Source organism: Branchiostoma lanceolatum, chromosome 2, assembly GCF_035083965.1.
Source record: "Branchiostoma lanceolatum isolate klBraLanc5 chromosome 2, klBraLanc5.hap2, whole genome shotgun sequence".
NCBI classification, from domain to species: domain Eukaryota; kingdom Metazoa; phylum Chordata; class Leptocardii; order Amphioxiformes; family Branchiostomatidae; genus Branchiostoma; species Branchiostoma lanceolatum.
This window is the reverse complement of record NC_089723.1, coordinates 35236731-35260495: the sequence shown is the minus strand read 5'-3', so window position 1 is coordinate 35260495 and position 23765 is coordinate 35236731. Positions and strand designations below refer to the sequence as shown.

At 42.2% G+C, this 23765-nt stretch overlaps 3 protein-coding genes across 3 annotated transcripts; 2 read left to right on the top strand and 1 right to left on the bottom strand.

The window, feature by feature from the left end:
- Window positions 1-5309: 5309 nt before the first annotated feature.
- LOC136428840 (uncharacterized) lies at window positions 5310-16639 on the top strand. Its single transcript, XM_066418633.1, has 9 exons — window positions 5310-5603; window positions 7593-7656; window positions 8945-9080; window positions 10264-10458; window positions 10586-10685; window positions 11937-12096; window positions 12760-13011; window positions 15375-15582; window positions 16011-16639. The coding sequence occupies exons 1-9, from the start codon at window positions 5362-5364 to the stop codon at window positions 16238-16240; spliced, it is 1587 nt and encodes a 528-aa protein (XP_066274730.1). The 5' UTR covers window positions 5310-5361; the 3' UTR covers window positions 16241-16639.
- A 63-nt stretch (window positions 16640-16702) lies between these two features.
- Window positions 16703-20409, bottom strand: LOC136428839 (uncharacterized). Its single transcript, XM_066418632.1, has 4 exons — window positions 19934-20409; window positions 18473-18763; window positions 17736-17817; window positions 16703-17440 (listed from the first exon to the last, which is right to left on the bottom strand). The coding sequence occupies exons 1-4, from the start codon at window positions 20043-20045 to the stop codon at window positions 17410-17412; spliced, it is 516 nt and encodes a 171-aa protein (XP_066274729.1). The 5' UTR covers window positions 20046-20409; the 3' UTR covers window positions 16703-17409.
- Window positions 20410-21703: 1294 nt separating this feature from the next.
- LOC136428838 (cilia- and flagella-associated protein 68-like) lies at window positions 21704-23562 on the top strand. Its single transcript, XM_066418631.1, has 3 exons — window positions 21704-21872; window positions 22372-22499; window positions 22831-23562. The coding sequence occupies exons 2-3, from the start codon at window positions 22384-22386 to the stop codon at window positions 23207-23209; spliced, it is 495 nt and encodes a 164-aa protein (XP_066274728.1). The 5' UTR covers window positions 21704-21872; window positions 22372-22383; the 3' UTR covers window positions 23210-23562.
- Window positions 23563-23765: the final 203 nt, after the last annotated feature.

The window sequence follows — 23765 nt, the reverse complement described above, 5'->3', positions numbered from 1 at the left end:
CATCGCTGCCCTTAGCGAAACTCGACTCGCAGACGAAGGGCAACTTCAAGAAGATGCTGGGGGATATACTTTCTTCTGGAAAGGTCTCCCAGAGGAGGACAGACGGATTCATGGTGTTGGCTTTGCTATAAGGAATTCTCTCCTGCAAGATCTAGAGGAAATTCCAATTGGAGTGAATGAAAGACTCATGACTCTACGTCTCAAACTCAACAATCGACAAAGTGCAACAGTGATCAGCTGCTATGCCCCAACTCTGACCGCAGAAGACAACATCAAAGAGAAATTCTATGAGGATCTGGAAAACATACTTCAGTCGATCCCAGCAACTGACAAGATCACACTGGAATGGCACAATCGGCAAGAACGGGGTAGGAAACGCCAACTCTAATGGCCTACTTCTCCTATCACTCTGCACACGATACAAACTAGTGATCACCAACACACTCTTTAGACTCAAAAACAAATACAAAACTACTTGGTGTCATCCTAGATCCAAGCACTGGCATCTTTTGGATTATGTTATTGTAAGATCGAAAGATCAACGTGATGTAAGGATCACCCGCACAATGCGGGGGGCTGACGAATGCTGGACTGATCATCGCCTAGTTCGTTCTACAATGAACATTTCATTGAAGAAGAAAGTGCGAAAAGGTCCCAAAGTAACAAGACGAACTTTCAACACTAATAAGTTACAAACTCTGTCCGAAAGGGAACTGTTTCAGACTGATCTGCGCAAGCGCCTAACTCAGCTTGGACCTACCCATTCCGGAAGTGTGGCAGAGCAATGGGATACACTTAAAAACGTTCTGCTCCAAACCTGTAAGAACACCATTGGTCTCCACAAACGTGTGAATGAAGACTGGTTTGATGAGCACGATAGTGAGATTCAAGACCTGATTAACAAGAAACGCCAAGCATTTGTATGCTGGCAAGACGACTTTCACAATGCTGAAAAGCACAAGCGCTTTTCACTTCTTAAGGCTGAAGTACAAACCCGTATACGTGATATGAAGAACACATGGTGGGAAGCAAAAGCACAAGAACTTCAAGCCTTGGCAGACTGACATGACATGCATAACTTTTTCCAAGCCACGAAGCGCTTTATGGTCCAACCAAGTCTGGTTTGGCACCCCTAAAATCTGAAGATGGTAGTATTCTGTATAAAGATGAAGCCAGCATCCAAGCCAGGTGGAAGGAACACTTTAAGAAACTCCTCAACCGAGAATCCACTGTCAGTGAGACAACGATTTCACAGCTACCGATGTATCCGCCAAAAAATGATCTTGCTGAACCCCCCCTTCCCCAAGAAGTTGAAAAGGCGGTCCAGCAATTGAGAAACAACAAAGCAAGCGGGCCGGACAGTATCCCTGCTGAGGTTTACAAGTTCGGCGGACCCGACCTCACAGCTCGAGTCCACAGTCTGCTTCTGCGAATCTGGGAGGATGAAACTCTTCCAGACGACCTTAAGAACGCAGTAATAACTATTATCTACAAAAAAGGTGATAGATCAGACTGTGGGAATTACCGGGGAATCGCCCTTCTGTCAACGGCTGGTAAAATCTTGGCAAGAGTACTCCTGAATCGACTCCTTCCCCTGAGCGAGGGAATACTGCCTGAAACTCAGTGTGGTTTTAGGCCATCCAGAGGTACTGTAGACATGATTTTCACTGCCAGACAAATACAAGAGAAATGTACAGAACAACGACAGCCCCTCTTCATGGCCTTTATTGATCTGACTAAGGCTTTCGATTCCCTGAATCGTGAGGCACTTTGGAAGATACTGAAGCGGTTTGGTTGCCCGGATAAATTCATAACAATACTTCGACTGCTACACGATGGAATGACTGCCAAGGTACTCTACAATGGCTCAGAAACTGAACCATTTACGATTAAGACCGGTGTAAAACAAGGGTGTATATTAGCACCCACAATCTTTGACATTTACCTGTTTGCTGTTCTGCTACTTATCAAAGACCACCTTCCACCTGGAGTGACAATCAGATACCGTTATGACGGCAGTATTTTCAACCTAAGACGTCTCAATGCTGTCACTAAAGTCCAGAAGGTTGCTGTTAATGACCTCCAGTATGCTGATGATTGTAAACTCGCAGCCCACCAGGCTCAAGACCTACAAGACACTCTTGACTTGTTCAACTCTGCATACAAACTTCTTGGCCTGACTACAAACAAGTCAAAGACTAAAGTCATGATCCAACCAGCTCCTGGGCAACAACTACCAGCAGTAAGTTTCTACATGGATGGAGTACGCCTTGAATGCGTCAAACACTTCTGCTACCTTGGCAGCACTCTTAATAACAGAGGAAACATTGACGATGACATTTCACACAGGCAAGGAAGCGCTTGCGCAGCCTTTGGAAACTTAAGGGGAAGGGTTTTCGACAACAAAAACCTGAAGACAACAACAAAGCTTCAAGTTTATAAAGCCGTAGTGCTCCCAACACTTCTTTATGGATGCGAGGCTTGGGTCACCTATCGACGACATCTCAAGACTCTCGAACAGTTTCACCAACGCTCACTACGTCGTATTCTGAACATCTCTTGGACAGACTACCGTACCAACACTAGTGTGCTAGCTGAAGCTGGCTCCTGTAGTATAGAGGCACTCATTATGCGTAGCCAACTACGATGGACTGGTCACTGTGTCCGGATGCCAGAAAACCGGCTCCCCAAACAGACCCTGTTTGGACAACTGGATCAAGGGACACGGCCTAGGGGTGGACAGAGAAAGAGATATAAAGACACCCTTAAACACTACTTAAAGAAGGGTCACATTGACCCCACAAACTTTGAAGCTCTCTGCAACGATCGCAGCACCTGGCGTCAGCTGAGCTACAACAGCGTCACAACTTTTGAAGCTGAGAGGATAGCAGCCGCTGAGGCCAAGAGGAGGGCTAGAAAAGCCCGGCTGCAACAGAACTGATGAACTGAAATGACACTATGTAGATTCGCCCTACTCCCTCGAGTGGCTGTCAACACAGATATAAGTTGTAAGAGACTACCATTAAAATTCTCGTTTGATAACTTGACTCGAGTTCCACGACCTCATTCCCTCGCCAAACGATTTTATCCCTTATGACTGATGATTATGTAAATACGATCCTTTGCATAAATCATATTAGTTGATCATGATCATCATCTCTGCCCAAATAAGTTCTCCAGAGTGTGATAACGTTAGAGGCGCGATGTTTCTATTAAGGTGAGAACACTACTGGTGCACTGTTTGTGATAATACCATTGCTGAATGTCTTCTCGTAAATTTTGAGTGAACTTGTGACTGATTGTAAGCATGGGGATGCCACATTAGGTATAACAAAATCTTTACTTGTTCAACTACGCCTCCTACCGAAAACAAACAGATATGCTGCTTATTTTAAGAGAAGAGTGTAATACTAGTCTGGTTCAGTTTACATCATTGCATCGCAAATGACTTTACCGAGCTCCGCTTTTTTTCATAGTACTTTGATGAATGCAACGTTGCATGCTGTCCAGCTTATAAGACCAATATTGTACATCTACATTATTCGTTAAATTCAAGGTCAATGACCTGTATTACGTAAACATTGCTACCTGCACGTCATCGCTGTCAATCAAAACAAGCAGTTCAATCGATAAGACAGTGGATGGAGGTCCGTCAATATACCAGTATAAGTTTTAATGTTGGTATGCGGGGCTACGGTATGTTGATGCGAGTAGCTACTAACCTTTTTGTTTTGACGCATCGGATTTTATTTGTTCCTAATATCAGGTGTATTTGCAGCCAGTGCCACAGGCAGGTACCCAATGTGTAGGGTAATGAGGCTGTTTAACGTGTTCGAGGCACCTCCTCGAGCACGGGACCCCCGTTTTACGTCCCTCCCGGAAGACGATTTCGTGGAAAGCTTCGTGAGGCTACAGCAATCCGGACGTCCTTGGTTGGTCCCCCATCCAAGCACTGTCCGGACCGCGCGTTGCTTAACTTCCGAGATCGAGGGATCGGGTGTACCCAACGCGCCACGCGGCCGTAGCTTGTCTCCTGACTGAATGTAGCATGTCTTGTCTTGCACATGTTGGGCTACCCTCTACGGCCCCGCGGATGGCTGGGAAAATAGTAGAAATTGGCCCAATGGAGTGAATAGTATGCTAAGGGTCCAATATGCCATTATAGGACGGAGCCTGCAAGTGAAACCCTGGCAGCTATTCTCCCTATAGCCGGCGTAGGTAGTCTGGTAGAGACTAATGTTGGGCCCTCTTGGAAATCAACTTTTACAAATCAATTAAGTTAAATGGGCAACCCAGCCATTTTGCGATGAAATAAACGAAAATAAACATCACACTAACACTAGGATGTGGACCTTTAACCTATGACTACCGCTCGGCTGCACACACTCGCTCTCTCTCTGAAATCTTCAATTAAGTACACAGACACACCTTCAGATAGAGGATAGTGAATGGTATCTGAAACGTCTAACTCTTTAGAGAGTCTATCCAGTTGCTTGATTTATTTTGCATCATGTAATATAGATAACTTTATTGCGCAACAATTGTACAAGGTATAAAGTATGGCTGGTACATAACTACAGTTCTATATGCATGTATATCTAAGGGCTAATCTACCTAATACAGGAGTGTATAGTATGGGTTTAGAATGGGTTTTTACAACCATTGGAGGAATTTCAATCGTCTATGTATACCATGCAGGGGTTGTCACATGTCATGCTGTTTAAGTCCATTGAAATATACAATTCTTTACTATCTTCTTTCACGATCCGGCACAGTATATTAGGTGTGATTCGAAAATAGGACTCGTATTCTGATATTATCAGGCCATGTTGATATTTGATTATATGGATAACATCCGCGCGCGCATCAATTTTCGTTCATTTCTAAAAGAAAAAAAGTTCTCTATCATACTGTAAATCGCGTAAAGCTGCTACAAATTGGGCAAATACATTCCGTAAACTGCAAAGAGATATTTCCGAAAACAGATACTAATGTCTAGAATGCCAAACTCAAAGAAGAGGACGTGAAAGACCAAAAATGAAGAATCCAGAATTTGGTATACTATTCTCTGTGTGTATAGTCATTTGTTCAACCTTCCTGACCACGTAGATTTTATGAGGAAGGCAACTCTTTTTTTAAACCTTTTTTTATTCGCACGCTCGCATCAGTTTTGGGGTTCCCAGAGGATGTCATCCATATAATCAAATCAACATGGCCATATGAAAACTCTGACACTCGTTGACGTACCTTATAAATGATGCAGCTCGGCTTATCAATTATTGATAACTTAAATTACACCCGACTGCAGGTATACCATAGCCTATCATGGCATAGCATAATAGGGACGGCAAAAAAATCAAGATGGCGAAATCGTCGTCTCGGCTCGGCGAGAAAGTTTTCCTTGTGGCGATCGGAATGACTCTGGGCCATCTCCTGACGCTCACAGTCACGGGTGATCTTCCGCGGATGATATTACGGCGTGTGGACCACCGACGCTATGTACCTACTGCGGCCGGAGGAAGCGGAAGCAAAGATGCAATCTCAGCCCGTGGCAACACCACCGGGGCAACCAAGGATGACGTGGGATACCCATCACAACAAAGGTAACTACTATCTATGAGAAATCTGTGTGCGAATGTTGTTTTGGCTTTTGCAGAAATGCAAGGCTTTTAAAGGGATTGGGTGTAATTTGGAAACGGTCAGACGTTTCAGACTAAAGCACCCGCTGTCTTTCGTCATACCCCCATTCCACTTGGACGGCGCTCTCGCCGCGCTCCCACGGCGACCTAAAATTGGCCAGATCACCGTGAGAGCGCCGAACTCCTGAAAAACCAGCTCAAGTGGAATCTCTACGGCGACCCTTGCGCGCTCTCGGCGCTCTGACGGCGATCGTCCCAGTGGAATGGGGGCCTCAGTGACCAAAGAACAAACTTAGAGCAAACTGGAGTTACCAGGTTCTAAAGTGTTATGCTAATGGGGTGGAGGCAATTTTCAGATCGTTCGAAGAAGAAATGTGTATCTTACATTATATCGCCTGAATCGGCGTATCTTTTGCAAATAACTTGTACAGGTCTCATGTCTGTTTTATGTAGGACTGTTTCTGTGGATAATTGTTAATTTTCCACTGCACCTACTAGCTCGTTTAGATAAATACTCTTCTATCGGCCATCTAAAACAATGTTCGTCACCTACGGTAGGATGTCCAATCTCCGGGTGAACAATGTCGAGTTATAAATGTCACATTCATTCATGGCATGTAAGAAAAGCGTTCAGAAAGCGGGGGCTTCACTAGGAATAAAGAGGAATAGCTCAAATAACAGGACATGAATATAAACTATTATAGTTTATATTCATGTCCTGTTATTTGAGTTATTCCCCTATAACGACGTCTATCAATGTCGACCAGATCTCAAATCAGTATCCGTTCATTGTCCTCTGTACTTTTGTATTCCGTTGTAGTTTAATCAATGGAAAAAATCATTAGCGTTATTTTCTTGCACGCAACGCTTTAGCTATTGAACATCAGTATGAAGGGAGTTTCCCATGGGAAAACCATAGACAATTCAGCTGAAGTGAGTGTTAATAGTATAGCACGTGTAACATCTACTAACTCCACCAGGGTACATAATTCCACTACCTTGAAAAGATGCACCCAAACAGATCTCCAACCCAACGTCCCCCAGTATAAATGCACTCGTGCATATCTAAACTGTGCACACCTGGGGGTGCTGCACTAGAGATCTCTCAAGCCCATTGTTTTTCAACGTGGCGAATTTAAGTAACTCGGCGGGTTAATGTTAATGGAGGTTACACATATCTATTATTATTGTTGTTGTTGCTATAGATATCAAGGCTATGGTTTCTCAATGACAATGTATGCTTAGGAGGCCAGATTTATTTTAGATACCATACACTTGTCCACGTATTCATTTTCAGGATCAATGACGTCACACAAACGACGAGTCTGCGTTTTAATTTGCGGGAAAACTGTTTGGCTTCATCTCAAAGCAGAGATGGAAAGACAGATCGACAGGGTTTCTGTTCGACCTGTTATCATGTTCTGACAATTGACACTCCCCTGGGGCCAACTAACTCGTCAGTCCGCACGATACCTGCCATGCATGCATGGAAAGGTTACAAACACAATACATTACGGCATTCATGTTCCTAGAAATCTTATGGAATCTGTTAGGTACCTCCGCCAAGAAGATTGTGTTTTCAGAAGCGTTCGTGTGCGGGTCTGTCTGTCTGTCTGTCTGTCTGTCTGCCTAAATGTTTGTCAACGCGATCCATTACTCGAGAATGCTTGGGAAGGTCGATTATTTTGGTATTTGGCTTGTTTAACGTCTAACATAATTCTGCCAGGATACATAATTCCGCCAGCCTGAAAAGATACGTCCAAACAGATCTCCAACCAAACGTCCCCCAGTATAATACACATCTTTATATATATCTAAACTGTGCATACCTGGGGGGTGCTGCAATAGAGATCCCTCACACCCACTGTTTTTCAAGGTGGCGGATTTATGTAACCCGGCGGAATAATGTTCTTGCAGGTTTTTTTCATGCTTCCTTGCATTTTTGTCCGGCAGGTCTTCAAGAGGACCGCGTAAGATCCTGCTAGACTGCGGTGCTAACGTCGCCTCCACCGTTCAGGTAATCTGGCGCCGTCCAACGAGATTCTAGTACACGCCTGTTGTCTGCGGAAATCTGTAGTCTCCAAGCAGACGCAACGGTTGCAAAGACCGTATCCAAATGGCAGAGGGAGGGGTTTCTTTTTGCAATACGGTGCCTGACAACTTCTCTGGCTCACTGGAACTCCTTATGCTAGCTTGTATGATTTTGGGAACCGTGGAGATCTGTTTGGAGATTAGGAAACATGTACCAAACCATAACACCCCTTTCTAACAGTGGTTGTGACCGATAGCAGCCCCCTCTCACTGGATCCGCGGCACGCTGGCGGTGTTACTGCGTCCTAAACTGGATTTGTGTTACCTTGACTTAATAATGGGAATAACATGCAAAACGCACAAGTATTACTACAAAGACAACAAAACACACAAAGCGTAGTAAAATTCGTTTTTTATTGATGAAATTCGTTAAGAGCTTTGTCAAATCGGCCAGGCGCAGCGAGGTCGCCAAAGTGTCGCGGGTCCAGTGAGATAGGGGCCTAAAAGACTGTTGACAGGCTGCTTTGTCGGATCGGTTTGTAGTTGTATGCTGATAAGTCATATTCTCAGCATTTGTAAACATTAGCCTCAAGCCCTCTCATTCAAAAGTCTCAGAATCATCCCTACACTTGCTCAGTAAACATGTACCTATAATTCATCCTTTCATTGATAAAAACATTACTTAGGACAATTGAAGAACCATCTATTTTTATTCCAATGACATAGATTTCAAAAGCGCCATAGTGCATATTCGTAAATCTAGACATACCAAATTTGTCTCGAAAGCTAAAAGTATGCTTGTGTCAGCTGTTTTCTCATTTTAGAAATATGGCGTATAAATAACGCCATGTTGATTTAATGATATGGATGACATCCTCTGGGAACCCCAAAACTGATGCGAGCGTGCGAATAAAAAAAAGTTTGCCAAAAAGAAAAGACTTGCCTTTCATTGTAAAATCTACGTGGTCAGTAAGGATGAACAAAACCAAACACACAGAGTATGGTATACCGAATAAAAGATTCTTTTTTTTTTTACATCTTCTTCTTTGACATTGGAATTTTGCTTTGGCATACTACATCACTATCCGTTTCGCGGTTGTTTTTTTTGCAATCCACGGCATACATTTGCTATTTTGCAGCTGCTTTTTACGATTTACGGTATGGTCGAAAACATGTTTTGTGGAAACGGACTAAAATTGCGCGCGCAGATGTCATCCATATAATCAGATCAGCATGGCCTAAGTGTAACATGTAACCTGTTTGGTATCATACAGCTGTTCCGAGAGACCTACCCTGACGGGAAAGATTACATCATCCACTCGTTTGAACTGGATGCGAGACTGGCTCCTTACTTCGCAAGCTACTCCAACCACACCCTGCATTGTCCCGTCGCCGTGGCTGCTAAAAACGGTGCGTTTAGTTCATCTGTCATTTCTTCACAGCATGTATCGATGGCTCACGCTAATGCTAAGGTCACATTTCCCAACCGGCGCCCGGCCGGGGTGTTTTGCGTGAACGACAATTAACTTAACAATCCATATCAAGAATATACACACTGGTGCTCATGGTTGATTTTTGCGACTTTTTTTGTGTTTTGATGTCTTTTATATCATACTTGTCGTTCCCGCAAACCGCCTGGACGGGCCACGGATCAGGAATTGGGACCTTAGCATAAGGGCCGGTTCACACTTGTACGTTTATTCAAGTCCTTATGAGTTCCGTCTTGACATTTTTTCTACTTTTTAGCTAAAGTTTGCGGCCGGAAAAGTTGTTAGTTTTTTTGTTGTTGTTTTTTTTCTTTGAGAAGGCACAACGATGGGCCAAAGTGGGCCAAAGTGAAAAGAAATTTCTCCCCTGGATACTTTACCCGAGGGCCAATTGTAAACAAAGCTGAACCATGGTATACAGCGTGTGTAAACTTAACAGGGAAGAAAAATGAAATACATATATATATATATATATAGAGAGAGAGAGAGAGAGAGAGAGAGAGAGAGAGAGAGAGAGAGAGAGAGAGAGAGAGAGAGAGAGAGAGAGAGGGAGAGAGAGAGAGAGAGAGAGATAAATAGATATAGGTATAGATATAGATATAGATATATTCTAAATCTATTTCTACTGAAACTATAATGTACTTGACTGAATGGCAAAGCTATGGAGATTTCTTTTTAACAACTAGGAATGTCTTTGACCTGCTTAACCCTATCCTGCTGGATTTCCAGAGCAAAATATGCCCCCACTGTTGAAGTGCCCAGACACCTTTGAAACAAAGGGTACTAGTTTGATATTGCTCATTTTTAGTTACTTCGCTTTACAACAACCGCATGGGTGCAACGTACGCATTCTAGAAATACCCTTAAACCGACAGTTGTCAGGGCTAGCATACAGAACAAGCATGTGCAACCCAACAATCGTCGGGCTCAGCAGGACTATACGTTTCCCTGCCAGAGCTTCGTGAGAGAAGCTCTGAGAAAGGTGCCTGATAGGCATCGAGAGTCGAAACGTCAGCAGGTGAGAGACATTCCTGGTTGTCAAAAAGAAAACTCCAATGTCCAATGTTCTAAGTAGCTTAAGTAGCTCAATAGTTTTTCTCGAACAGGAACAATTACGGCCTACGCCGAGTCAGCCTGGAAACCAGACAAAGGCTTGGTTGCCGGCAGTGACATGCAGTGGGGAGGAGGCGCGATCTACGCCAAGAAAGGCGAGGAGGAGGCTGAAAAGAGCGGCAGGAGATTCGGGGTAAGAAATGTCATCCCAATGGTGGACCTGTCGTCATGGATACAGGAAAACACGGGTACGTCTGTTCTCATTATTCAGACCGCAAGAGTGAAAGAGTACGTAGCTTTCAGATTTTTTGTCTTTGTTTGTTTGTTTGTTTGTTTGTTTGTTTGTTTGTCCCTTCACCTCTGTGTGTTGTACAGCTGTGGAGGATTACGTCATCTTTAAGCTGGATGTGGAAGGCGCGGAGTACGAGATCGTCGACAAGATGCTGAAGGATGACACGTTCAAATGGGTGGACAAGTGCGTATTTTTGTTGTTGTTGTTGTTGTTGTTGTTGCTGTACTGCATACACGGCTTATGATAAGTTCACATTTCCCAGTCCGGGGCCCGGCCGGGCAGTTTGCGGGTACGAAAGGTATGATATAAAAGGCAACAAAACACAAACGAATTGGAACATTTAGTCATTAGCTCCATTTGCGATGACCCTCGATATGAATTGTTAATTCCCTCATGACCTCAATGAAAAGCGGCCTACGTGCCGATTTGAGCTTATCATGAATAAACAAAGGTTCAAACAAACAAACACTGAATCAGCCGGACCGGGCCTCGGTTTGGAAATGTGACCTTAGCGTAACACACCAGGTTTGTACAAACCTTCATAGTCATGCGTTGTACTTTCTACTGAAGAGTACAAGATGCATATCCGGACAGATTTATTTGTAACGCGTCAATGTGTCTCCTGTCGGCTTCATGTGGTACTGCAGCGGAACGTCAAAGTTCGATGTCTAATTTGCTGGAAGCGCTAGTTGTTTATGTCATGAAAAAGCATTATTTAAGGCAAGGTCCCACTGTGGTTTAGTGGCATGAGAGCAATGGCGTCGCGGTATCATAGTGGCAGAGTGTTTGGCCCAGAACCCAGAGGTCCTGGGTTCGAATCTGGGTTCCCTAATTTATTCCTGACACCAATAGTACTCAGTAGAAAAATACAATGTTCACTCCTACAAATTGTGTCACCTACATACAATTTTCTCCCGACATGAATTCAACCGAAATGCGAACCTGTCCGTACTTGCTGACAAATACATGTACTTATTTCTAGTTTATGTGGTACCGGAAGTAACAAGCTTACAATAGGTATATGCATAATCTAGATGGATTAGAAGATGAACACCATTTTGTGATAGAATGCAAATTGTAGAACAAACTTTGAGAGAGCTGGGCTTTATAGACTGATATAACCTACGTTTCCCTACGTCATACACCTAAGCAATACAAACAAATTTGTATTTCTAATGAGTCTAGACAAACCTTTAATTATGAAACATATCAAAGGTTATGGTTATGAAACATATCTCTGCTCTTACATTTTTACCATTACTAACAAACGAGCTCGAGAAGTCGAATCTTTGTACACTGTAGTTTAAAACTTTTGTAGTACTTTGACAATGTATAGGTGTATCTGTGTACTGTTCTTTTGTTGTGACCTGTACTTAACCCAGTGAGTCTATATGTGTGCAATAAAGGTCTTCATTCGTTCATACATTATCTCAGGTTTTATGGAGAGTTTCATGGCTGGGCTCCTGTGCCAGGCTGGTCATCCAAAAGGAAAGCGGATCTGAAAAAGACTATGAAGGCGCGGGGCATCAAAATGTTCGACTGGGCAGGGGAGCACAAACGGTACCAAGACATAGAGGACCTTCACAAGCCAGACGTGAGTAGTTTGTTCATACATGGTAGCTCTATAGTCATCAGAATGGATCTATCATGGTTAACCTCCATTAACATTAATCCGCCGGGTTACATAAATCCGCCACTTTCAAAAACAGTGGATTTGAGAGATCTCTAGTGCAGCACCCCTAGGTATGCAGTTTAGATGTATGCAGGAGTGCATTATACTGGGGGAATTTGGGTTGGAGATCTGTTTGGACATCTTTTCACGGTGGCGGAGTTATGTACCCTGGTGGAATTATGTATTAAAGTAGATGTTTTAGCCGAAAGGCTTAACTATGTGGTTACTGAAACGTTCGTTTTGCCGTCAAGGTAGAAGAACCGGTTTCTTCAATTTAGAGAGAAGGACCGGGCATGAATGACTAAAACCTTATTGTGAAAAGTTTGACAACGTAAGTATGAAGGCCTAAAGCTAAATCGCCACGGCGAGAAAACTTCAGGTTGCTAAAAAGTGAATTTATATAATAGGGGTTAACATGAGAAAATGTTGACAACGTAAGTACGAAGGCCTGAATCGTCAAAGCGAGAAAAGCTTCTCTGGACCATTTCGGAAGAGCCTTGGAAATAGTTTATTTGGAAGTCTTGGAAATGGTCTTGAAAAGGCAGGGAATGGCGATTTTAATAGTCACAGCAACTGTCCTTCTAGATTCCAGAGAACACCCCCGGAATTCCTGGAATGGTCTACTCCAACTGTTCCCGGTCTGCAGACGGCCCTCCCCGACTGGCGCTGACCGTGCAGGTCGGGATGAACAGGAAGGCGGCCCACAAGCTCGTGGAGACCATCCGGGCTCATGACAGCCAGATGCCGGTCACCCTCTTTGTCTACGGAGACTTTGCCCAAGTCTTCCCGGACCTGGTCACCAAGTGGGTGGAGAGATATACGATAGGGATACGAGAGGTAAAGTATGATAAACAATTGGCACAGTTGTTTTTTTCTTAACACATGTATATAGTATTTACAATGGCCCAGTAAGGACTCGAAAGAGACAAGAATTCCCGTTTCACCGCGAACTTTCCAATTTATCCAGTTGCTGTTTTAGCGTATCCGTGTGCTTTTGGCGTATCTGTCTGTTTGTCTTTCTGTCTGTCTGTTTGTTTGCTTGTGTGTCCGTAGTTACTTGAATGCAGTAGGGTGTCTGATTTCCAAATACTAGGCACGTCGGGGACACTGACAGGAAGTCAAAGGTCCAAGGAAGGTCCCAAAATCTCACAAATCTCACTTCCTGTCTTCAATATTCTCCTGTTATATGTATGTCTGTTGCCTTGTGAGAGGCATTGGGAAAATGGATGAAACGGAATCAGTAAGAAGCAATAATGAATGAAGCAAGCTGTTCGACCAATCTTGCTCATAGTCACTGAGTGAAAGTAGTGGATGCTACTTGAAACGTCTGACGTTTCCAAAATCATATCCAATTGCTTGAGTAACTGTTATTTGGCAATGAAATCGTGAATAAATTCACAAAAACTAAAAACATTTCACGGAGGTTTGAGGTATTCGTTTTCATGTCGTTGAAAGTGAACAAATTCCACACGAATAATAGAACACACAGTGGGATTTATTTGTGAAGATTAGCCATCCAGGAGTTGAAGATGATATCATAATTCAATCTATACAACTGTCTTACAATATGAGAATACCAGACGTTTCAGATGTCTTTCCAGCATCTCCCATCAATGAACGACTAGAGTTAAGTATCTGTGCTACACATACTTCAGGTTTGCTATGTTAGTTTAGCGATTACGGGGTCTTTTTATAAACATGAATTGGTATTGAATTTTTCTTTTTATTTGAGTTGAATGTCTGATAGTTGTGTGCCGATTTGTTGAAAATAGAGAGAACGCTAGCGGCCCAAAAAAAACACTCCCAACTAGAATGGCAACATTTTCGGGAAAATGCAGGATATTCCCCTCCCATTACCTACACCTCAAATATGACATCCTTAGCATTGACTGTAAGGGTATTATGAAGTTTCTGTATAACTTATGCAAACGAGGCCCTCATTAGCATAATTTATGGACAGGTTTCCTGACCTTTCCTGATGGTACCTACATCTCAGATATGACATCCGTAGCTTTTACGGTAAGGAAAATACGAGTTTATGCGTAAATTATGCAAATAAGGTCATTAGCATAATTCATGGCCAGGTGTGTCCACCTTTCCTAAAAGTAGCTACATCTCAAATATGACATCTGCAGCTTTTACGGTAAGGGAAATACAAGTTCCTGCGTAATTTATGCAAATGAGGTCCTCATTAGCATAATTTATGTCCAGGTGCTTTCACCTATCCTAAATGTACCTTCATCTTCAAGATGACATCCGCAGCTTTTACAGTAAGGGAAATACAACTTCATGCATAAATTATGCAAATGAGGTCCTCATTAGCATATTTCATGGCCAGGTGTGTTCACCTTCCCTAAAGGTACCTACATCTCAAATATGACATCTGCAGCTTTTACGGTAAGGGAAATACAAGTTTCTGCATGAATTATGCAAATGAGGTCTCCATTAGCATAATTTTTGGCCAGGTGCATTCACCTTTCCTAATGGTACCTACATCTTAAAGATGACATCCGCAGCTTTTACAGTAAGGGAAATACAAGTTTATGCATCAATTATGCAAATGAGGTCCTCATTAGCATAATTCATGGCCAGGTGTGATCACCTTCCCTAAAGGTACCTACATCTCAAATATGACATCTGCAGCTTTTCCGGTAAGGGAATTACAAGTTTATGCATAAATCAAGCAAATGAGGTCCTCATTAGCATAATTTATGGTCAGGTGTGTTCGCCTTTCCTAAAGGTACCTACATCTCAAAGATGACATTCGCAGCTTTTACGGTAAGGGAAATACAACTTAATGCATAGAATATGCAAATTAGGTCATCATTAGTATAATTTATTGTCAGGTGTATTCACCTTTCCTATAGGTACCTACATCTCAAATATAACATCCGTACCATGTAACATAAGGTACATATAACTTTCTGTAATACCATTAGTAGATCTACCACCTCACATCTACTTGGTTTTTGGCGGAAGAAGAAAGAAGAAGAAGAAGAAGAACAGGCAAGCAAAAACAGTATATCCCCCTTCCCACTGGAAGGGGAATATAAAATGGTATGGCGACCCTGTGACGTCACAATTCAAGATGGCGGCCACCATATATGCCAACGGATCCAACAAAGGTTTTGCTACGCAAACCTGTAAAAATGACAGTGAGATATCGATGTGTTTTATTTCAATCCCAATCTTTCATCCAGAATCAACCCTTCCCAACAGGCCACTGGACACTCCAGAATGGGAATATCATGCGGATGAGTCTGGTGGCGTCCGTGCAGCGACTGAGGGAACTGAAACTCCGGCCCAGCTACTACCTCCCGGCTAACCTGTCACAGCGTGTGCAAAGTGTAGCGAAGAACAGGGGACTAAGGATCATTCAACCGACCACTAGCTTCCCTCCAAATCTGGGTAGGATGCTATTACAATCAATATTGCGGAATTGGTAGCTATATGTGTGTGATTTAAGAAAATTAGAATGTTCTGACATCAAGCAAAAAATCTACATTAAAGACAGTCCGTATATTGAGAGCATTCTGCTTAGAATAATGTCAATCCATGACAAGAGCGACATTTTCGATCGACAGATCTAAAACGTAGCTAGTCTTGTGCCAAACTGTTTTGACACATAATTTGTCGCCAGTCTTGATGTACAGATCTTAATGCTACACCTAGACGTATATAAAATTCAATGTAAACTGAAAATGCGTTGCGTTGGTAATATAGCGTATGAATTTACGCTTGTTGCGTTGCGTTGGGATATAGCGTATAAATTTATCAATACATCGATTACCACGTCGTCACAGATGAAGCTTCATACGAATATCACTTTTTTTCAGGCACGTTGTTGCTTGAAGACAACTACTACAAGAACAGAGATGTGAACAGAACACCCAAGGCCCTCCGAATCCTGTACGAACGGATATCCGGCGGAGGGATACTAAATCTGGACAGTGATCATCCCGACAGCTACATGATCTCTGTCTTCCTTATGGACTATCTCTTTGAAAACTCGGGGTTTAATCTTGTCAGTATGGGCGATTGTTTGTCGTCAGATGGACAGTTTTAGAAATGTACTGCTCCAGGAATTGTATACATTTTCCGGTGATGGTATAGATATTAAGTTAGAAACTTCGTGTAAATGTGTATAAATGGACCATGTTTTTGAATATTCTTTTAATCTTGTCAGTATGGGTGATTTTTTTTCGTCAAATGGACAGATCTAGATGTGTACAGCTTCTGGCTTGCATACTTTTCCGGTGATATGAATATAAAGTTTGGAACTTCGTATAAAGATGTAAAAAAAGGACAATATCGTTGAAAACTCAGGGTTTAATCTTGTCAGTATCGGCGATTGTTTGACGTCAAATGGACAGATCTAGATATGAACTACTTCATGGCTTGTATACTTACTTCCGGTGATACAAACGTTAAGTTTAGAACTTCGTGTAAAGATGTAAAAAAAGGAATATATATATATCTTTGAAAACTCAGGGTTTAATCTTGTCAGTATTGGCGATTGCTTGACGTCAAATGGATAGATCTAGATATGAACTGATTCATGACTTGACTACTTTAGTTCCGGTGATATAGATGTAAAGTTAGAAACTCCGTGTAAAGATGTAAAAATGTACTTTGTCTCTGAAAATTCACGGTTTAATCTTGACAGCATTGGCGATTGTTTGTCGTCAAAGGAACAGTTCTATAGATGTTCTGCTTCATGATTTGACTTGTGATTTGTATTACTTTTCTGGAGATGAAGATAAAGTTTGATACTTTGTGTACATATGTCAAAAAATATCTACCCAAAGGCACCGCTTGATTTGTTGCTCATATCTACATTCAGTGAGTGTTAAAGTTTTTGTCTGTTTCCCTTCTATGGGTACTACTAACTAATTTCACGAATAAACAGTGATTTTTCTGTCATTGTTTGGCATGTCGTTCATTTCAGTGGCCCTCCTCAATTCACAGGTTTCTCACTATACAGATTTATCTTAGATGATAATGCTGACAATGCAGATTATTGCAAACAGGGAAGCAGAAAAGTCAAATATGTGCTTCCTTCAAAATCTTTTCACTTTGAAGAAAACGAGTTTATGTACTATCCCTAAGCCTGATGACGTTGAATGATTGGTGGGTGGGCAGGCCTTCCCAGCAGGTATTGCGGTATGATTGATGGTACGTGCTCGTCTTGTGATCCACCGGTTACCACGGTGACAGTGATGATGCAAACACACATCAGGATTTTGTTGATCGTCTTCTCCCGCGTCTATACAAAGTAAAACAGAGCACAGAACAACAACTTATTGATAACAATTTCACTTGTCACAAATGTGATTTATATGCACGTTTGACGCTTCCCAACTTAACAAATGAACCGGCCTCTGGGGACGTTCTACGTATTATTGTGATTCGAACAGCAGTTTTGCTACTAAAAAAAGAGCGCATTTTACAAGTGCTGGGGCATCATCTATCTCCCGTGCACACCAAAAATTGTATTAGATATTCAGCAATGGTATCATCACAGTCACTAGTGCACCAGTAGTGTACTCAGAACTTCTCACCTTGATAGAAACACCGCGCCTTTGACAGCAACTCCCAGAACCGCTACAGCAGAAACTGTGAGGAAAAGTCCGACCATGTATCCTGAAAGACAAAGAGTCGATTTTAAAGTGTTTATTATTATAATCATAATTTTATTATATTTCACTCCATACCACAGGTAGATATATCATGAAGAAATAAACTGTTCTTCAACTCTAACGAATTAAAGTCACGAGGCTGATTGTCACATGACACATCTTTTTTCTCTTCCAGATACAGAAGCTGAAGTTATCTACTATCTCTGTGTACATATAGTACACTTAATAACTATTCAAAATGATTTTTTCAACTTAGATTCTCTTAGCAAACGAACGTACTCCAAGTATAGTACTGTAGTACTATATTTTACAGAAAATGTTCGGAAAGTGCATTACATACAGACAGCTGTAGTTCTAACGTGAGATGCTAGAGGGCTTAAATCGCACACCTCCACCAAGGAAAGGCGCAACGAGGTGATCTGATAAGAGGCTTCCAATGAATGTTTCATAACCCTGCGGTACAAAAAAAAACTACCAGGGTTAACATAGTACTATAAAATCTTGATCAAAAAGCAGTACCCATTTACCCATCTTAAGACAACCTGCTATTAAACCTGTCCTTGAAAACCCGCTAACCTACACATACATGGCGCACTACTGAAGGGATCTAACTATCATTTCCTTCAGAAACTTCGCAAAATGTATAAGACGCGCAATACCTGAATATGCAGGACCGTTGGCAGATTCATCATTAAGACGGTCCATGTTCACCACGCTGAAGGACAACTTGCTATCACTGTTCTCCTCCGCTTCGCCCCCCTCCCCGATGCCTTCTCCTTCGTAGTCCTCCTCGTCTCCTTCAGCTCTGCCTTGTAACACCTCTGTCGTCGTACGCCCTTCTTGTTTTCTGTCTCCGTGGGCTTCGAGGTGTCTCCTGTCTTGTCCACCTTCTTCGCTGTCGTCTCGGGCTTTCTTTTTGGTTCCTGACTTCTTGAACTGAAGAAAGAGCCCTTCAGGAGTAAAAAAAGTTACTACGTTATCCCTCTTTGTGGTCACCCAATGATCACTAGTCTACTTGGTAGCGTGTAGATGGTTTATGCCTATTGTCTGGGAACTACGATCGCGAGATACTGTAAATGCAGAAATATTCGCGGTGGTTTTATGTTCGCGGTTTTCGCGGCGACCGTTTCACCGCGAACTTAAGACCACCGCAAGTATTTTTGTCAAATACTGTAGCAGTATGTGACTGTAGCGCTGCTGTGAACTCAAAACCACCGTGAACACTCAATTTTAGTCTTAACGCGAAATTAAAACCACGCGAATTTAGATGCGTTTACAGCATAGTAGTGTGACGACATGATCATTTGGTTTTATAATAGAGTCAAGATACACACACGAGAGTAGCTGCGCCAATTACTACACTCCGATGTTCCGACACCCCTATGTTCCGACTTCAGATACGACTAATCCTAACGACAACCTTAACCCTAACACCGGGGTACAGGAACATAGAGGCATCGAAACATACACTTTAGAGCCCTGTGTCGGAACATGGGACTCTCCCCGCTGCACATATATACTTAGCAGTAGACGGCGCGAGGGAAACTACATACAGCTGAAGTAATTCTATCAACATACAGCTAAAGATTGTGCCAAGTTGCGACCGGCCATACCCAGCGGCATGCAAGGACGCCTATTTACAGAACAAAGAGTCTTTTGAAAGTGAGTGTTGTTTTTCTGTCTTGGTGAACAACCGTAACTATAGGCTATAGTATTACCAGACACCAATACCGCGGTCAAAGTGTGTGTATATACCCACTCGTACAATTTAAACAATCTAAATGACAAACCATTGTACGTGACGTTTAACTATTATGATGTGACGATTTTGCTTACATTCCCTTAAACTATACCAAAGATTTTCAAGTCCACCCAAATGAACGTATTACTACAATCAATTTAAATCATAACAAAGTACACAATAGATTTCCTATCTTTCTCCTGGGAAATACTAACATCAATTTGGAGGGTAGGATCATTTTCCTCCGACCGCCAACTACATTTTCCTTATTTTATTACAAAGGTACTGCAACATGCAATTAACTAGCTATTACTAGCTTAAGTGGCATGGTCTTCATTATTTCTGTCCCTCAAACGAAAAGCATGAACATGACACATACCTAGTTCGCCGTCCGACATAGCATCACCGTTGAGATGAACCATACTCAGTATAAAAACCAATAGTAATGTCAATAGAATACAGCAGACGACTTTTCTGTGCGTGGCAGCCATCTTTACAAAAAGAGTCCAATGCACGAACTCACGACAACTTCACTCACTGTAACGTTATAGATGTAAAAGGCTAAATTCCTTGCATCAGTAATGCTGACGTTGCCCCAAGATTCTTTTCCGCTGCATTTTCCCACGTTCAAGGTGAAACAGTCGGACAACAGCTAAGTGACTTGGTGATAGCGTTTCTGAGTTGGACCTACAAACTGTTTTTATCCGGCGTGGCTTTTTTTCTCATGCTTGCTGCGGTTGAGGTCACAGGCATGTTGGGGGGCATGCTGTATCTCCGAGACAATAGCAGAAAAATATCGGGTTCCGTGTAGGTAATTTGTTGTTTGGAACCTTCTGACCTCGTTCGGTGCAGTGAGACGCCCCAGCCTGTTCCACTACATATGTGCACCTGTCAGTGGCGTGCTCAGTGGGTCACACATGTAATATCCAAGCAGATGTAGCAAGTTATTTTCACAGTATTTGGCGGTTTTATATGTGTTTCTGGAGGTTTTTTGCACTCCTTTTAAGGGTGTTTTGTTGGTTTTTCTGGAGGCGTTTTGCAGTTGTTTTTTAAAGGTATTTTGTACTTTTTGGAAGGTGTTTTGGAGGATTGGAGGATTTTATAGCGGTATGATGCAGGTATGATTTTTGGAGGTGTTTTGTAGTTTTTTTAGGTGTTTTGTAGTTTTTTCTGGAGGCGTTTGGTACGTCTCTCTGGAGGTGCACCTTTTTTACAGACTCCTACATCTGCCTAGAGATTATAACGATGATACACGCACATCATGCACAGATATATACGTGATGTCATTAGGTTACGATGAACATAACATTCTTTTAACTAAAAATTCTGATAATGATAAGCAAATATCACGCTCTACATGTATAGGACGTTATGAAGATGTAAAATAAACCGCGTTTAGTGTCATCACGCCTACTCAGGGCCCTGTCACACTTGTGCGTATATTCAAGTGCGCGTGAGTTGCGCATTAACATTTTTTGGTTTAAGTAAATTTTGCGGGGAGGAAGTTGTTTTCTACTTGGACCCACCGTTGCGCAGCCTAGTGATCGAACCTAAGAAATCACTTATTCAGCTGCAAACTTAACCTAAACCAAAAACATTTTAATACGCAGCTCATGCGGGCTTGTGTATATGCACAAGTGTGACAGGGGCTTTACATTGGTAGATGCATAATGACACAGTGACACAGGAAGATTTATTATATCCTTGGCTTCGAAAGGTCTCATTATGTAAAGTATTTCAAGATCCTCCAGACCTCCACAAATGCTTATCACGTAGGAGATTCTCGTCAACGGATAGAAAAAAAATCTATGTTGAAAAATTCGTCACCCCTTGTCAGCATTCGCAACTACATGTAGTCTTTTCCAGACTATTCCTACGATGGCTAACGTTATAGGGAGAATAATTTGCATGCTACCATAACTTAGGTTTGGTTTTAAACTTCAAGCGGACTGACTCTCTTGGCCAATTATTCCCTTTTTGCCGATTTTTATGATCCGTACTCTAGTAGGAAGGCCTGGGGGGAGGCAAATGTCGTGTTTTTGAAAAGTTACCGGAAACTCCTGAACGCCGGCTGGTCTATGTCAGCGGTGGCACGGTACCCTGGGCACGGGAGCGTGTCTGGAAACGAGATCGTCACGTGACGTCAATTGCTAGGCAACCGCGTCCACAGAAGACTTCCTTACAGCTGTTTTGAGCACTAGTGCTTCAGCTCCGTGTTGTGAGATCGATATATATCGACCCTTACTCAAGTCATTTTCACGTAAAAGAGGCATAGCCAAGACTACTTCGTGTTGCACTTCTCTAAAGTCTTAAGTCAGGTAAGTTTGATTTGTATAAGTAACAGTTTTAACTTATTTATTTCGGCCGTGTCTGTCGTGGTGGAAGGGGAGGGGCGGAAGCAAGAACGTTGCCAAGATCGTGTGGAATGAAAAACGTAGAAAGTTATATTGATTAGGGCCAACCATAAACAGCTACGAAGGATTGCCACTTATGTCTTATAAGTTAAAGTACATACTATGTAGACATCTCGGGTCGACATCATAGGGGGCCGCACACTTTAGGTAGTAATGTTAACGTGTTACGTCAAGTTACCACGGCGATAAGGATAACAACAATGAAGTTCTTTTTTATGAATAAAGAGCTGTTCCGTGTTTTTCTTGAATCATTCGTTGAAAACACTCTTATATCACTGTAATTGTACTTCTGCTTTATCGCCATGACCAGTACTTAGCTTACATTGTGGTAAGAGCATAAATGTACAATAAACGTCTTTCATTCATTCATTCTTTAATAAACCATGCTTCCTGATACCTTTAGGAAGCTCCAGTCATGAATCTGATGTCTGAACGCGACGCCCCGTTCTGCTCCATGGTGCGAGCGTCGGGCCAGGGCGAGGTCTGGACACACACGCACGACGAGCTCAAGTTCACCCAGTTCGGCTGGAGGTCAGTTTCAGTTCATTTATCTAACCAAGGAGGTTGAAATTTGATCTAACCAGGAATACATTTCACCTGGTGGCACTATTCAAAGATTTCCTGGGGGTTCAACCTCTAATAATAGAATTACATTGCAATATCAATGAATCACAACAATACAAATTACAAATGATACAGGAATAAAGAGTGACTAGAAAATATAACCATTCATCAAAACAGAATTTACGATTAGATAGAATATAAAGACAAAGATAATGTCACATCATGATAATAGGAAATCAAAACATTGGCTCAACTAAAATGTAAAATAACCAGAAGCGGAATTTGCGACAATTTGCAGGTCCACCACACAGGAGGAGGGCTACCGGAGCAAAACGCTGGTGGGCAACTGGAACGAGCATCACTTCGACGTCGAGCATCAGAGAGTCCCGAAGCGGCTCCCCTCTCAATATGAACACTACTTCGACACCACCTACGGCAGTACACTGAGCACCAAGCCCGCGGGAGTACCGGAGTCCTTAAAACACCTCGCCGAACGGGAGCCCATCGGCTTTCCCGGCAGTCAACCCGAGCTGGACCCGCCGCTGCTTAAGAACGAGTACAACTCCTTCCAGACAACGTCACGGGCAGCGTACGTTGACCCCAGGGTCAGAAAGGAACCGGTGGTGCCGCCAGAAAATGCTACTCAGGGAGTGAACAATAGTCCAAGCAAGAAGTAATACTAGTAAATTTAGCAACACTTAATACTAGATTCTGCTCTAGCATACATAACTGAGGAACTGTATACATGTAATATACATTGCCGTGTATATAATATATACAGCTGTCAAACCCTTTTTTTTTTAAATACATGAGTGAGTGAGTGACATATTGATATAGTAAATAAAAGGTGCCACAAGTATTCCTATAGTCTGCAAATAGTCCTGAAAATAAGGGGCTTAGCATCACGAAGGAAAAAAATGTGAGAGGGTCTGGGGGAAAAATAGTATTTGTATACGCATACCAAATATGTAACTTTTAAACTGACAATTTTGTATTGCTAAAATAAAGACGCACATGATATATACTTTGACTTTTTGTCCTCTCAATGCATCATAAGCATGTAGAATCAATTGTACTTCCTTAAATCTAAGAGTAAGGGGTGGTTCTAGAAGCTAGTAATTAACTACCAGATTATATTATGATCTAACAAGAAGGATAAACACAACAGGGTAAAGAGATCAGTTATTTGCTCCGATCATTTTGAATTCTATTTGATGAGAAACTTAAATAACA